The 13900-nt window shown below is 56.9% G+C and overlaps 1 protein-coding gene across 1 annotated transcript in view; it reads right to left on the reverse strand.

Annotated features, from left to right (window-relative positions):
* Window positions 1-4415: 4415 nt before the first annotated feature.
* FAM189A1 (family with sequence similarity 189 member A1) overlaps window positions 4416-13900 on the reverse strand; it is a 438026-nt gene continuing 428541 nt past the window's right edge. Inside the window, exons 8-11 of the mRNA XM_026448040.1 lie at window positions 11012-11087; window positions 8515-8739; window positions 6957-7031; window positions 4416-5902 (exon numbers count right to left, since the gene is read on the reverse strand). Of these exons, the coding sequence (XP_026303825.1) occupies window positions 5586-5902; window positions 6957-7031; window positions 8515-8739; window positions 11012-11087 (693 nt within the window). The 3' untranslated portion in view covers window positions 4416-5585. The remainder of the gene's footprint in view (window positions 5903-6956; window positions 7032-8514; window positions 8740-11011; window positions 11088-13900) is intronic.

Genomic DNA, 13900 nt, shown 5'->3' on the forward strand with positions numbered 1-13900 from the left:
GTGTCTCGGTAGCTGTGCGTGGTGTGACCAGCCAGGGTGTCTCGGTAGCTGTGCGTAGTGTGGAGTGTGTGTCATTCCTCTCTGAAGCTGTGCAGAGTGAACTGGCGCCTCCAAGGGAGGTGGCTCCCGGGGCAGACACCCCTTGGCCGGGATGTCTGGGGTCCTGTGGGGCCCCCGCAGTGGTCCCAAACAGCTGCCTCTGCCACTGAGTGCAGGGACACAGGCCGTCGGGCTCCCAGGACATGACTTGTAATGCAAGTCTGGGGACATGTGATTGATTGTAAATAAAGGATGATGGCCACAACACGAAAACTCCCTATTTATTTAGATCCTATTACTGTTTGGACTTTTATTTTGGCAGGCTGTTTTTCAGACTCAAGGGTTTTCCAGTGGACCCATGGCCACGCCTGCCTCTCCTGTAGTCTCTTCTGGGCACCCTCCCACCCGGCTGCATCCCCGGGCCAGGGGTCCCAGAGACGAGGAGGGCACAGGCATCTACCCCTCTTTAAAGTCGATCTACACACACTCATCCACGCACATGCTCCTTCGAGGGAACAAAACCTACGCTAGAAAACGCGACCTCGGCCACACCTAAGGCAGCCAGCCGCGAGTGCAGACCCCTCGGCCAGCGTGGCACGGCAGCCCTGAGCAGTAGTGGTGTGTGTGTAGATCAAGTCAGATCTAGTCCAGCTCAGTTCATTAGCGATCCGTGTAATCTGACGTCATCTTGTCCCGAAGTCTCTTTTTTTGGCCCAGGCCTTGAAGAATACACTGTGACTTAAGAAGCCTTACCACGCAGTAACTAAAGCTTTAGGATGATTGTATTCGAGGAGTGCCGTGTGTTGCATGCAGCTGCCCGTAGGAAGACTTTGCGCATATCACTAATAAACCTGAAGTCGTGATGAAAAGCCGTGTATGTGACTGCTCTGTTACCTGAGCGGCGGGTGCCACCTGTCCTCTCATTCACAGCTTGGATGCGGCTCTGCAGGTTCGCTATGCGGTGGTGGTCGTGGCTGCTCTGTGCCCCTCCTGGATCCTGAACCTTGGAAGCTGTCACTAATGAGGTTGGAGGGTGGGCGCTCTGGGCAGCAGGTGTCAGCTGCGCAATGCCCGGCTGCAACTGGAGGTGCCAGCAATGCTGCCAGATCACAGGGTCAGTGCCAGGTTCTTGACCCACTTGCCCCAGCGGGGAGACACGTCCGCAGAGCACTGACTAATGGAATCAGGGAGCCTTGGGCTTCTTCGGATTTCAGCATGAACGACCCCTGGGAAAGGTGCACACGTGTGTGTGTGTGTGTGTGTGTGTGTAACAGCCGGATTGCCCGTCCCAGCACCCTCTCTGCACCTGTGGGTCCTTTGCAGCCTGTCTAGAGTGACAATTCTGGCAGCTGTGCCAGCACCTACCTTTCTTCATGGCCACCGTTCTGGCATCACCTGGTGTGGGAAAGCCAGGTAGCAAGCATGGGCTCTGGTCAGAGGCGGGGCCTGGGGTCCAGCTGGGTTAGGCTGCGGGCCTTGGATGGGCAGGAGCCCTCCTCTCTGGCCTGCCCACAGCAGAGTGAGTGCCATGCCGTGGGCACTGACCACCTTCAGGGCCCAGGATTCTTGGGGAACTGCAGAGTAAGAAGACTTACTCTCACCTGGCTGCCCAGAGGATGTGGGCCAAGGGCTTGCTTCGATGTGACCTTGGCCATCAGGGGCATGTAAGAGAGAGACAGCCTTTCAAGGCGCACTCCAGCTTCATGCCTCCCGCTTCCCAGAAAGTATACATGGTAGAGGCAAAGAGAGCTGTTCCATAGGGAACTGTCATAGAGAGCTGTGTACACGCTGAAATGTATACGCACTCGCTCTGAATATGCTGAAGAATGAAAAGCAAATACAGTTCTTGACGTGGCCAACAAACAAGAATGCCGGGGATGGCCACATCCTTGGGGAATGACAAGAAATGTCTCCTGAGTCAAAGCTGGAGGGAATGGGATTCCACTCAGGAGGCCAAGCGGAACATTCCTGCTGTGCCCCGGATGAGGCTGGGAAGCAGGTCCCAGGGAGGAGAGCCCTGGCTAGCTGAGGACATGCGGGCAGGACTCCCACCAAATCGTACACATCTTTTAAAATCCTGCATTTAAGGAAAACTTTGAGCCACAGCCTGCATTCCTCCCAGCAGCCCTTGGAGGCCACGTCCACGAGGGGCTGCCATGGCCAGTGTGGGCGGGCCTGTGTGTGTCCCAGCCCTGGCCCTCCGCACTCTGCCCCGGAGTTGATCTCCGGAAGGCTCCTGGAAGCACAGCTGAGTGGCATGGGTATCTCAGGCTCCCCGGCTGGCTGCTGCGAGGCCCACTCAGGACCCTGCCCCTGGCCAGTGGTGCACACAGTCTCTCAGCCTGCCTCTGTCCCCGTTAGACCTCAGAGACACAGAGACCAGAAATACTTTTTATTAAAACACGGATCATTATTAAAACACCTTGAGGTACATTGAATAAATACAACCTTTCCAGTTGTACAAACAGGTCTCTGGTGGCTTGAAAACAATTTCCTATAAATTCTGCCTTAGCAGCCTCTGAGAGTCGGCATGGGTGGGGAGAAGCATCTGTGTGTAGCGAGCTTTCTGTGGCCTGGTGTGTTGTTATAAGCATTTAATGTGGATCCTCATCTCCAGCCAAGGTTGAGACCTGAAGTTCTTGTGAATGATGCTCCCCCTTCTTCTCCGACCTTGCTTGCCATAGAGTTGGGGGTCCAGGTTCTCCCCGCTCAGCATCCTCGTGGCCCCCAGGCTGGGGTCAATGGTGGTGTCACAGCAGATGCCGACCCCCCTTTGGGTCTCAGGGCAGGGGATGCCCAGGGCCCAGCTGAGCTGGAGAAGGAGCATGTCACCCCTCCAAAGCAGCCACAGTTGGCCCATTTCAGATCCCAGACAGGGAACATGATGAGAGCGGGGGAAGGACGCACACAGAGGGGAAGCAGCCGGCTTTCTCCTTGGCTGTGAGCCAACGTGCAGCCTGGGGCTCGGGCTCTTGCTGCTGGCACCCAGATGCCATGGAGCCAGGGTCAAGGGCACCACAGCTTCTGGGTCAGGTTGCCAGCACATTCCCTGGTCTACCAGCACCTCTCTCTTCTGGGGACCCTCCCAGGAAGCCCAGAGGCTGGACCCTCCTAGAATCCACGAGTGGCCTTGAGCAGCTGGGCTTAGTGGGGCACCCCACCCTGTCCCTGACTGCCTCATGTTGAGGGGGAGAAGGTTCCAGCCCAGTGGCATCGAGTTGGGTACAGTTTCTGTATCCACACAACAGCTGCCACCAGCGCAAACCCAGAGCTGGGTGAGGGTGGGGTGCAGGTGGGGGCCCAGAGGGAGGCAGTGCTGGGGCAGCATCCCCATTGGCCAGTGGGACTGGGCCCTGCTGCAGAGAAGGGAAGGATGCCGAGCAGCAGGCTGGGTGGTCCAGTGGGCCTCCACCCTGGCTGCATGAGGAAAAGAGCCCAGAGGCCGAGTCCACTGGGTGGTTGGTGGTCTTGGCCTCGCTGGAATTGCAGCCGTGTCTGAGGACTGCAGCTCTAGCCCACCCAAGGGTTCGGCCCAGGGACAATGCTGTGTGAACCCCCAAGCCCTAGTGTGGACCCCCCCCCAAGCAGGTGAAACCCCTGCGGCATGGCCCCAGCACACCTCAGACAGTGGAGACTCAGCGGCCAGGGCGTCAGGCGTGGCTGAAGCTCTGCTCCACGGCAGCCATTCTGAAAATCCACCAGTTAATTTCACCTGCAAAGGGACTTGCTTTGAGGGAATTCACAAGCCCCCACTTGAGAAAAATTATAGATTTCCTGTTTTATAGTCTGAATAAAGTGCTCATAAATTCATCTCTAGTACATCTTTCCTGGAAAAATGCAGGTTGTCGTCTGTTTTCAGCTCTCTAAAGCAATTGAAGCCTTTTCAACCCATCACAGCTGGGGCAGTCCTACACCTCAGCCCCCCGGGCGGGGGTAACGGGCTGGAGGAAGGCTCTGGGCACCCAGGCTGGAACCCCACACCCTTCCCGGCTTCCAGTCACACAGAAGCCCCCCAGCACGCTGGCCACAGTGGTGTTGGGGAATTGGGGGAACTCAAGGACGAGCCCCACGGAGCCAAGAGAAGAGCAGCATGAGCCCCCTGCCCTGGCACCCAGGAGTGGAAGGCACCCTCTGGTCCCCCTGTGCCCCCATGCCAGGCTCACGGGCTCTCCGGGAAGAACTCAGCCTCTAGGCTGCTTTGTTCACTGCAGGGCCCACCCGACGCAGCTCAGAGGCTGTTGCTGCTAGTGGCCCTGAACAGGCATTTCCATCGCTGCAGAAAGTTCTCGTGGATGGTGCTGTTCCAGGGCCATTGCTGGGAGCAGCTGCCACTGATGCCACCAGAAAACAAGGGGATAAGGGCCAAGAAAGTCCAAGGTCCCCAAGCTGCCCCCAAGCTGGGCATGCCTGCTTCTGCACAAGCAGCATGGCGGGTGTCTCTTCCGTTTCGCGTGGGTTTGTAGGTGGTTGATGATCCTCCTGCGCAGGTGTGTCTGTCTGCTGCTGCCTGCCCGGGGGAAGATCAGCTCTGGGTCACAGGGATCTGCTTTATCAGAAGGGGCCACTTTCCAGAGAAACCGGCCTCTCTCCCTCAGAACTGGACCCACCGAGCTCAATCAGGTGAGCTCAGACACAAGGGAGAGCCCCAAAGGAGCTGGGAATCGGCGCTTACTGTTATGGACCAAACAACCGAATCAGGTCTGCGCCAGGGACAGGATGGGAGCCTGAAGAAAGGGGGCCCGGGAGGAGGTGGGGGAGGCACCCCATGGAGGGAGGCCAAGCTCGAGGCCCAGGAGATGGTGGGTTCCTCCAACCCTCTGCAACACCGGCCTGTCCCCTGGGGTGGCCAGGCTACGGCAGAGGCCCCCACTGTACATTTGCTTGCACAGTAGCCCTGTGGACAGAAAGTTCGGCGCAGGCTGCCATCTGTGCTAACGCTACCTATTTCCTTTCATAGGAAATAGGCCAGAGCGTGATGAATGTTTAATGATAGAGCCATCGAGCCACATGAGAAAATGTCTCATGACTCGATGTCACCCTCTGTCCCCTGAACACTAAGTTAAATGAGGGACGGGAAACTCCTGCTTTGGATGGCCCTGATTTTGGAGATACTTCGAGTCTTTAGGTGACCTAAGTGTCGCCTGTTGCTGTATTCACGTTTGTGCAGCACTGCTCAGTTCAAGGCGCTGCACGCCAGATAAAACCAGAGTTCACTGTGGACATGAGAGTCATCCTTCCGAGTTACTGGGCTAGGCAGGAAACGCGATCCAAAGGGCGACGACCGCTCGGCAGGAAACGCGATCCACAGGGGCGACGACCGCTCGGCAGGAAACGCGATCCACAGGGCGACGACCGCTCGGCTCCCCTCAAGAGAGGGAGTGACCGTTCCCTGCCCACGCACCCCCAGACATCCTGGGTGTCTCCCCCCCGCCCCAAGTGTCCTCAGCCAAGCTGGGCCTGAAGGCCTCTGTCAGGCAAGATGGCTTCTGGCAAGACCATCTGTGGCGCCAGGCCCATTGGTGTCCACGGTCAGACTCGTGGCTCCTTCATACCTGGTCCAGAACGCCAGCGCCGAAGACGGCCTCCTCCTCGAGGCACTCCTCGTTGGTGACGGCCAAGCACATGGCACCCACCATGTGTTGTGCCTCGGTGGGGAGGGCACAGTGTGAGTGTTCCAAAAACTTAGCCACCAAAACCCTGGCGTCCGCATAGGCTTTGCTGTCCACTAAAGAGCACGGCCGCTCTTTGGAGGCTGCCAGGAAGGGCTCTGGTGTTGGCCGTCGGTCAACTTTCCAGGTATCTGGGTCCCCCGCTGGTGAAAGCTGGGCCCGACAGGCAGCCGTGGCAGAGTGAGACATGAGAGCTAAAAATCAAGGGAAAAAATGCAATGTGAAACTCACTGAAAGCAAAATAAAATCAAGGCAGCCGTTGAAGAAGTTAACTCAAAAGCAAAGGACAGTCTGCCCTTGGGAGGAGACTCCTGCTGGGGTTTCCGTGTTCCCGGGGCTGGCGCTCTGGGCACACCCTCCCATCCGCATCGCATCTCTCCTCCCCTTCTCAACCCCAAGCTGAGCTAGCGTCAACCTCCAGGGGCTGCAGCCTCCAGGAACGAAGGCCTGGGGGGAAGGACCACTGCAGCAGGCAGGAACCTGCCTTCCGCCCCTGCTAGAATCCCGAGGGCACGGGGGCTGGTCCTTCCTAGTCTTCTTGGCTCCATGACCTTTGCCCCTTTGGGTCTGATCTCTTGCTGGGGCTGAACCGTGGCATCTAGAGATAGGGTCTGCCTTAAGACCAGAGTTGGGGGTGGCAGAGGGAACATGAGGCCCCCCTGCCATCATGCCAGGTGCAGGCAGCCACCGCCCAGTGCCCTGCTCCACTGCCTGCCAGGCCAGAGACTGGGGACCTGGCTCCAGCTCCCCCTGACAGCCTCTCTGCATGACCCACAGGCTGGACACTGGGCTGAGGGTCCCTGTGAGAAGGCCAGCTCTGGCAATCAGTGGCGAGGGACGCCAACAAGGTCCGGCGAAGGCCCGGCTTGCCCAGCCTGAGCTTCACGCCACACAAAGCTGGCACATTCTGGGTGGTCCGTTCTGGGGTCTTGTTTGGTGGCAACTGGCAAGCCTAGCAATTAAACACGAGAAATGAAGAAACTCCCAGGTGGGGCCCATCTGCCCAGATGAAATCTCATCAAGTGGGCTGAGCAGCCACATGCGTGTTAAATTAGTGCTAGCCCTTGAAATAAGCGCACAGAGAGAGAAAGCAAGAGAAAGGCCCTCAAAGCCAGAGAGTGGGCAGCCCCCATTCCCGGGGATGGGGTGAGGAGCTGCACTTGGAAACAATGTAGCCAAGGACACACCCACACCCGCCCCACCTCCCAGCAGGTGCAGTCACAGCACTTTAGAAAAGAAGCATCTCACCGCTCCCCGGCACAGCCTCAGACAGTCCCGCTTCCAGGTCCTGGCTACACGACGGGTTGTGTGAAGAGGCATCACCTTAACCAGAAGGAGAATTCAGTGAACACATGAAAGGGAAAAAGGAATTCCTGAGAAAGCTATCACAACTCGCCTGTGACTAAGACATGTATTTTATATGGTGAGCAAGCAGGAGAAACCTGCTGAGCTGACGCCCACCCAGCGGCAGATCAGACAGGAACCGCCCTGCAGCTGGCTGGGCCTGCCATGGGTCAAGTGGTGTCCCGGGTCCCACCCCGACACAGTGCAATGAGCCGGTGGCTCAAAGAAAGCCCAGCCCCCTTCACGGGAATACCCACCTGCACCCGAAGGGCTCCAGGCACCCTGGAAGGCACTGCCTGTGGCGTGCAGATCAGCCTAGCCAAGAGGGGACAGCGGCGTCAGGCAGGTGTGTGGGTGCCGAGGTGTGAATTTCATGGAGGGGGACAGGCCAAACAAAGCCATCGGGGGCCACAGACTGGACCCACGAGCCCCTCCAAGTACAGGGCATCCTCCTTCAAACCTCAGTGAGTGAATGTGAGCGTGGTGGAGAGAGGCTCTGGAGCTCTGAGTAAACCAGCAGAGGGGGGCGTTTCAGAAGGTTCGACGGGACTGTCTCCCTGTAAGCCGGCAATAGGATGCAGGAAAGAAAATGCAGAGATGACCGCAGCCAGGGAGTCCACACGGGCCAAACCTGGTATCTCCACCAGGAGGGCACCTCCAGGCAACCGGCTACTGCGGGTCCCAGTTCCTTTCAGGGACTCGGTTCGTCCTGGCACAGCCGGGCTGCAGTAGGGGTCAGCTGGGCAAGACCATCGAGGGGAGACTGAGCTGGACTCGCTGCACCCTCTTCGGGGTCCCTGCACTTCCCTACCGCAATGGCATGGAGGTCAAAGGTCCACCAGTCTTTATTGGCAGAAACTGAGCCTCCTCTCAAAAGACAGCAATGAGGACTGGGTGTGAATTCTCCAGCCCCGGGGGTGCCCAAGACTCTGGGGGAGTTAGTGTGAAATGCAAATTCCTGGGCTGCTGGCCACAGGGACCCGGTGCCAGGTCCTAGACTCCAGGGCACTGCCCGTGGACACAGTCGCCTGGGGCGATTTTCGGAAGCTCTGGGCTGTGTGGAGAGTGCTGCCAAGGTGCCTGGGAAGTGCTCCTGAAAAAACACCCGTGTCTGCCTGGGGTGGCTCCAGCCGATGACACCCCATACCCAGAGCTGTCGTCGGGGGTCATCTGTCCTGTGCCAGACACTAGGCCTTTTCTGGGCCCTGAAGCACATGGGCAGCGCTCACAGCGAATGTCCTGGACTGGCCCCCTGGGCCCCTTGAATCCTTCCTCCCCTGCCAGAGTGGCAGCCTGGTGGGGTGCAGAGGGGCCCTGGCTCAGGGGTCAAGACCACATTCCCAGTGTGGCCCCAGATGGGATTCACAGGGCCGGGCCTCCACTCTCAGGGATCACTGAGACCTGCAGCATCCAGGGAAAGCCGGCCACACTCCGGGGACATGGGTGAGTCTGGCCACCCTACCTGCCGTGCCAGATGTGCACGAGGTGGGGTCACTGGTAGAGCGGGATACACGCCCGGGACCTGGCTGCACCTGCGAGCCCATGCCAGGATCCTCTGGAGACACGCAGCCAGGGTGAAGGGCAGATTCGGAGGGTGCTGAGGCACCCACAGGGCCATCGGGGGATGGGCTGGAACCTGGCGTAGCGATGCCCTCAGACACCAGGAGGCTTGTGCTGTCAGCTGGTACTGCAAGAGAAGGGATATGGCATTAGGGCAGGTGACTGCAGGGGACGCTGGCGTGGAACAAGGCCTACACCTCAAACTGTAGACCTAGATGCACTCTGAAACCCTGGGGGTGCGGAAACACTGAGTAGGATGGACAAATGCTGCTCTATGCTGTTGAAAGTTGGGGGCACCAGATGAGCTCCCGGAAAGCATTCCAGGAATGGCACGGGTCGGGGACTCAGACCCTTCACACTACACAAGAGACTACAAGTCAGAAATCAGACGCTTTGGTCACCAGACGCTTTGGTCTGCGTGAACAGGGCCGGTGCAGGGGTACATAGCAGCTCCGAGGGACATCAAGCCATCCCGGACAGGTCCCGGTGGGCCTGAGATCTGGCTCACCCATGCAGGGGTGCAGCCCTGGGCCTGCAGTGCAGCCAGACAGGGTGGTGCAGGCAGGTGGGACAAATTCCGCCCACAGGACAGTGGCCTTGGCTCTCAGAGTGTGGAGGCCAGGCCAGCAGCAGCAGTAGCGTTGCCCTGGGAACGAGCCGGGAATGCAGACGCTCAGCTGGACCCCAGACCCATGGAAGCAGAGACCCTGGCACTGGGCCCAGCCACCAGGGTTGGAGTGAGCCCTCCAGGGAATTCTGATGCCCTCCAAACTGGAAGGACTGCTGCTCTGGACCGGGATGCTGGTCAGGGCTGGCTCCTGCCCGTAACCACTCCACACGGGCTGGATCGGAGTCTGTTTTAATGCCATCTCCACGGGGTGTGCATGCATGTGACAGCGTGATTAACTGCTCCTGCACTCTCCCCTCCAATCACCAGGTGACCTCTGAGGCCCCTCCCGGCGCTGGAGTGGAGTTGCCTGCATGGGGGACACTTCAGAGATCACAGAAGCCTGAACTCCTCCAGGTGTGGGGACTTCGGGTCTGCTCCTGCCATCCCTTTGTGTTTCCCTGCATCTGAGAGCTTGCCCGTGGGTGCCAGGCTTTTCAGGCACCTCCCACTATTCCTCCTCACTGCCCATCTGTTACCCCCAGGTTACCCCCACCCCACAGCTGCAGAAATGGGCTTAGACAGGGAAGGGTTGAGGGTCACACAGCCACCAAGATGGTCCTCTACTCAGGAGAGTCCTGAGCCCTGTACCCCAGCAGGAGCCTGGGTGCTGGAGCCTGGGTCAGCTGTAGAGTTCACCGCCCAGGTCGCGGGCGGGAGGAGGATCCAGCCCTGCTGAATTCTGGGCGAGGAGCACCCTGTCTATTTCCACCTGCCTTGAGATGGGAAGCAGGAGAGGGCTCCGTCCGGCAGCACAGGCCCCCCTCAGTCCAAACCCCGGAATGCTACAGGTATGGCCGCCCTGTGGCAGTGCCTGAGATACACTGCACCGGGGTTGCCCTGGGAAAGTCACCGAACGCCTTCTCAAACAGCCTCTGATGGCGTGCAGTGACCAAAGGAAGGACAAGCTTGCTTCCAAATCCCACAACGGCAAAGACGCTGCACTCTACAACCCCAGGTGGCCTCCCAGACACGCAGCCCCTTCCTGTTTCTCTTGGATGTCAAGTGAGTGTTCAGCAGACGACAGAGCGCCTGGGGACCACCATCCTGGCCCTCTGTGGGATCGCGTGAGTTATCTAACTTTGTTCTCCAAAGAAGCCAGCCCACGGGACCCCTCGCAGAGGTCTCAAGACGGTGGCTCTCTGGCTGGCCTGGCCTCCGTGCCCTCGTTCCCTCCGCTGTAAAGGACCCTTCTGCTTTCCTGGAGCCTTAGACCACCTCCCCGGCCCCGGCTCTGCACGTGACTCCCACGCTCTGTGTTTGGGGATTTGACTGTTGAACACGTGTCCTTCAATGCCCTCAAGGACATGACTTCCAGCCTGCGCCCTCCTGCCAGCCGCCCAGCCCAGACACCTTCTTCAGAGGGAGGTGCTGTGTGGACATTCGCCCGGTAGGTACAACTTTGGCTCTGGAAAGGGGACCCTAGATGGAATCGTGCTCTTCTTCAAATCCATACCCGTCAAGTGAGAAAGTGGGGCAAAGGGGGACAAGTTCTTCCCGGAGAGTGCAGAGGTCCCCCAGGTCTGCCGACTGTAGTGGATGGAGGTACGGGAAGAAATGTGGGGAACATACAGGATATTTAACGGGAAAGGCTGCTGCAAACTCCAGCCCCTTGAAGAGTAAGAAATGGAGGGAGGAGGAAGAAGAGGAGAAGAGAATAGGACAAGGACACAAAGAGACATCCTTGAAAACAGGAACATCCCACTTCAGGAGCTGAAAGACGTAAGATTACCTGGAGTGCTGAAGCCAGCACTGGTGTTTGGGTCCCCGGAGCTGGACTCGACCACCTGTTGATCTATACTTGTAACCTACAGTAAGAGACGGAAAGCGTCAAGGCGGGTCGTCCGTGGGAACGCAGCACAGCAGCCTCCAGTAGTGCAGCCACTTCAACTTGTCTCCTGGTGGGAAGCGCTAAGAGACGTTCACCCACAGCTCCACTCCTCTCCTCTACGTTTAGGAGGTGGGGTGTGAGGGTTCAAGTGGCCCTTGCCAAAGCCAAAGCCTAGTTTTCTTTTTTCTTTTCTTTGAGGCAGAGTCTTGCTCTGTGGCCCAGGCTGGAGTGCAATGGCACAATCTCGGCTCACTGCAACCTCCACCACCGGGGTTCAAGTGATTCTCCTGCTTCAGCCTCCTGAGTAGCTGGGATTACAGGTGCCCACCACTGTGCCTGGCTAGTTTTTGTATTTTTAGTAGAGATGGGGTTTTGCCATCTTAGCCAGGCTGGTATCAAACTCCTGACCTCAGGTGATGTGCCTGCTTCGGCCTCCCAAAGTGCTAGCATTACAAGGCGTGAGCCACTGCGCCTGGCTGAAAGCCTCTTTTTCTGAACGTTTGCAATGAGAGCGCCTGACAGGGCCACAGAGCCACCTGAGCCTATGAGTTGCACGGTCATCGAGCTTCTGTGGCTTTCAATTTCTTTTTCTTTATTGATATATTTTAGAGACAGGGGCTCACTCCATGGCCCAGCTTGGAGTGCAGTGGTGCAATCATGGCTCACTGCAGCCTCGAACTCCTGGCCTTAAGCGATTCTCTGGCCTCAGCCTTCTTCTGAGTGGCTGGGATTCTAGGCATGAGCTACCACGCCCTGCTTTTTTCAGCTTTCTTCTTGGATATACTGATTCTGCCTGGAGAGGCCTCGGAATAAGGGGGAGGCTACACCCCCTCTGCTCTCTGCCCCATCTTTGTTCTGCCCATTCTGTGTGGGCCATGCTTTCCACCTCGGAGGGCATCAGGGCCTCCTGGATGCGATGTTTGGATGCAATACACACTATAAACACATCACGTGGGCACCCCCATGCACCCCATGCTACCTCAGAAAACAATTTGTGAATCCTTGTGTTATTTCAGAATTGCTCTGGGGATACACTTGCAAATACTGAGCTCCAGAGGAGACTGGGACGGTGAGGGGGCTCCTGCGGCTTGGTCTGATTCCAGCTTAGGTAATTACATTTCTGCCTCCCTCATCTCCCGCCACTTCAATCAGATAGCTGGTCTCCTTCATCTTTCCTCTTCAACCAGGCTGACACCAGGGCGGGGGTTGGGGCTGCAGCCTTCCCACCCGCACACAGGGTGTGAGCTGCCCCTGCAGCGTGGGGCTTGAGAGGGGGTTCCGACACAGAGAAGATGGAGAGCTGCCCAAGTGAGTCCTTTGATCTCACTAAGATGCTTTGGCGTAATGCGGTCCATGCTATTTTTCTTCCTTAGCCCTCTCATTCTGCTGGCAGGGAACCGGTGAGGGGGAGTTCACCCCACCATCAGCACCCACCTGCTTTTTCACTGAAGTCATTATGTGCCAATAACCAGTTTTGGAAAGCTCTGTCCAGAACCTTCCACGAATCACAGGAAGCGAACAATGCCCTAACGGTTTGTTTCATCCTGTGTCTCTCCTCCCGTATCTAACCCTCTCTCGGACTTGCTTTTCTTTTGGATCATAGATGGGTGGTAACTTAGAACTCCGCTGTCTAAAAGAAAATCTTCTGGTAATAAAGAAATATAAATAAAACAAAAGAAAGAAAATCTACTGTGGGATAACGTCAGGAGGAAACTGGATTTGCTTCATGTTGTGCAGAAGCGTCACTCACTTCCCTCTGGCTCCCGGTCAAATTTGGTTTCCAGAGGAGGCAGCTCCTGGGAGCTATCTATCACCTCTCGCAAGCAGAGTGTCAAGAGTTTAATTTAAATGTGGCCCTTCCCTGATGTCAGAAGCCACCTTGCCACGCTAAGCCACGGGGAAAATGGCTTACGCCATGGGGAAAGGTTCCTTTCATACAGCATTTTCGATGAACTATAACAGCAGTAGAAAAGGGTGGGGAAGAAATATATTTGTGGCATAGAATTTAAGTTGAAATTTGATTTCAGCGAGGAAGCTCATAAACACAGCTCCTTGTAGGAGAGCGGGGAGAGGGCTGTTGACAGGAGATCTGCGGGAATCCCTTCACCTGGATCTTTCTGGTCTGCAGATGTGCTATTCTGAACAGTCATGGTAATTGAAAAATCAATTGGCATTTCCACAAATAATTCAAATTTTACGAAGCTTGGTGGCTGACATATTTGCGTGGAAATTCTGCCCCATCCTGCGGTTTGTTTGCCACTCCTGGGTGAGGCCAACCATTTAGAACCAGATTTATGAAGAGCTGTTCTTTTGTGGCGATTCCAGCAATCATGGAAAATATGAGTTAAAATTTTAGGCTGGTGGCTCAAGGCAAACTTTGAAGACACTTTGCTAACAGATTTTATGTAGATCATAAGTTTTAGGACCTGGTGCTGGTCCCGGACTCTGCTGGTCCTGGACTCTGCTGGTCCCTCTCCCTTCTCATGACTCCTTGTGCTCAGGTTTCCTTCCACCCGCATGCTGCCACCAAATTAAACTACTAAAGCACCACTGGGTCACACCCAAGACGCCACTCCTCAAAGGCACTTCTACAGTTTGACATCCAAGGTCATAAAATATCTGCCCAAATGATTTCAGCCCTGGGGTGCTGAAGCTCCCGCATTCAGGCTCCAGGCCATCCCGCCATGGGCCTTAGCTGGTGCTCTGACCTTCATCTGCACCACCTCTGCCTCCTTCACACACTGCAGCCCCCCCAAATCACCTCCCCCTTCTTCACACCCCACCCACCCA

Source organism: Piliocolobus tephrosceles, chromosome 6 (assembly GCF_002776525.5).
Source record: "Piliocolobus tephrosceles isolate RC106 chromosome 6, ASM277652v3, whole genome shotgun sequence".
In the NCBI taxonomy this organism is placed as follows: Eukaryota; Metazoa; Chordata; class Mammalia; order Primates; family Cercopithecidae; genus Piliocolobus; species Piliocolobus tephrosceles.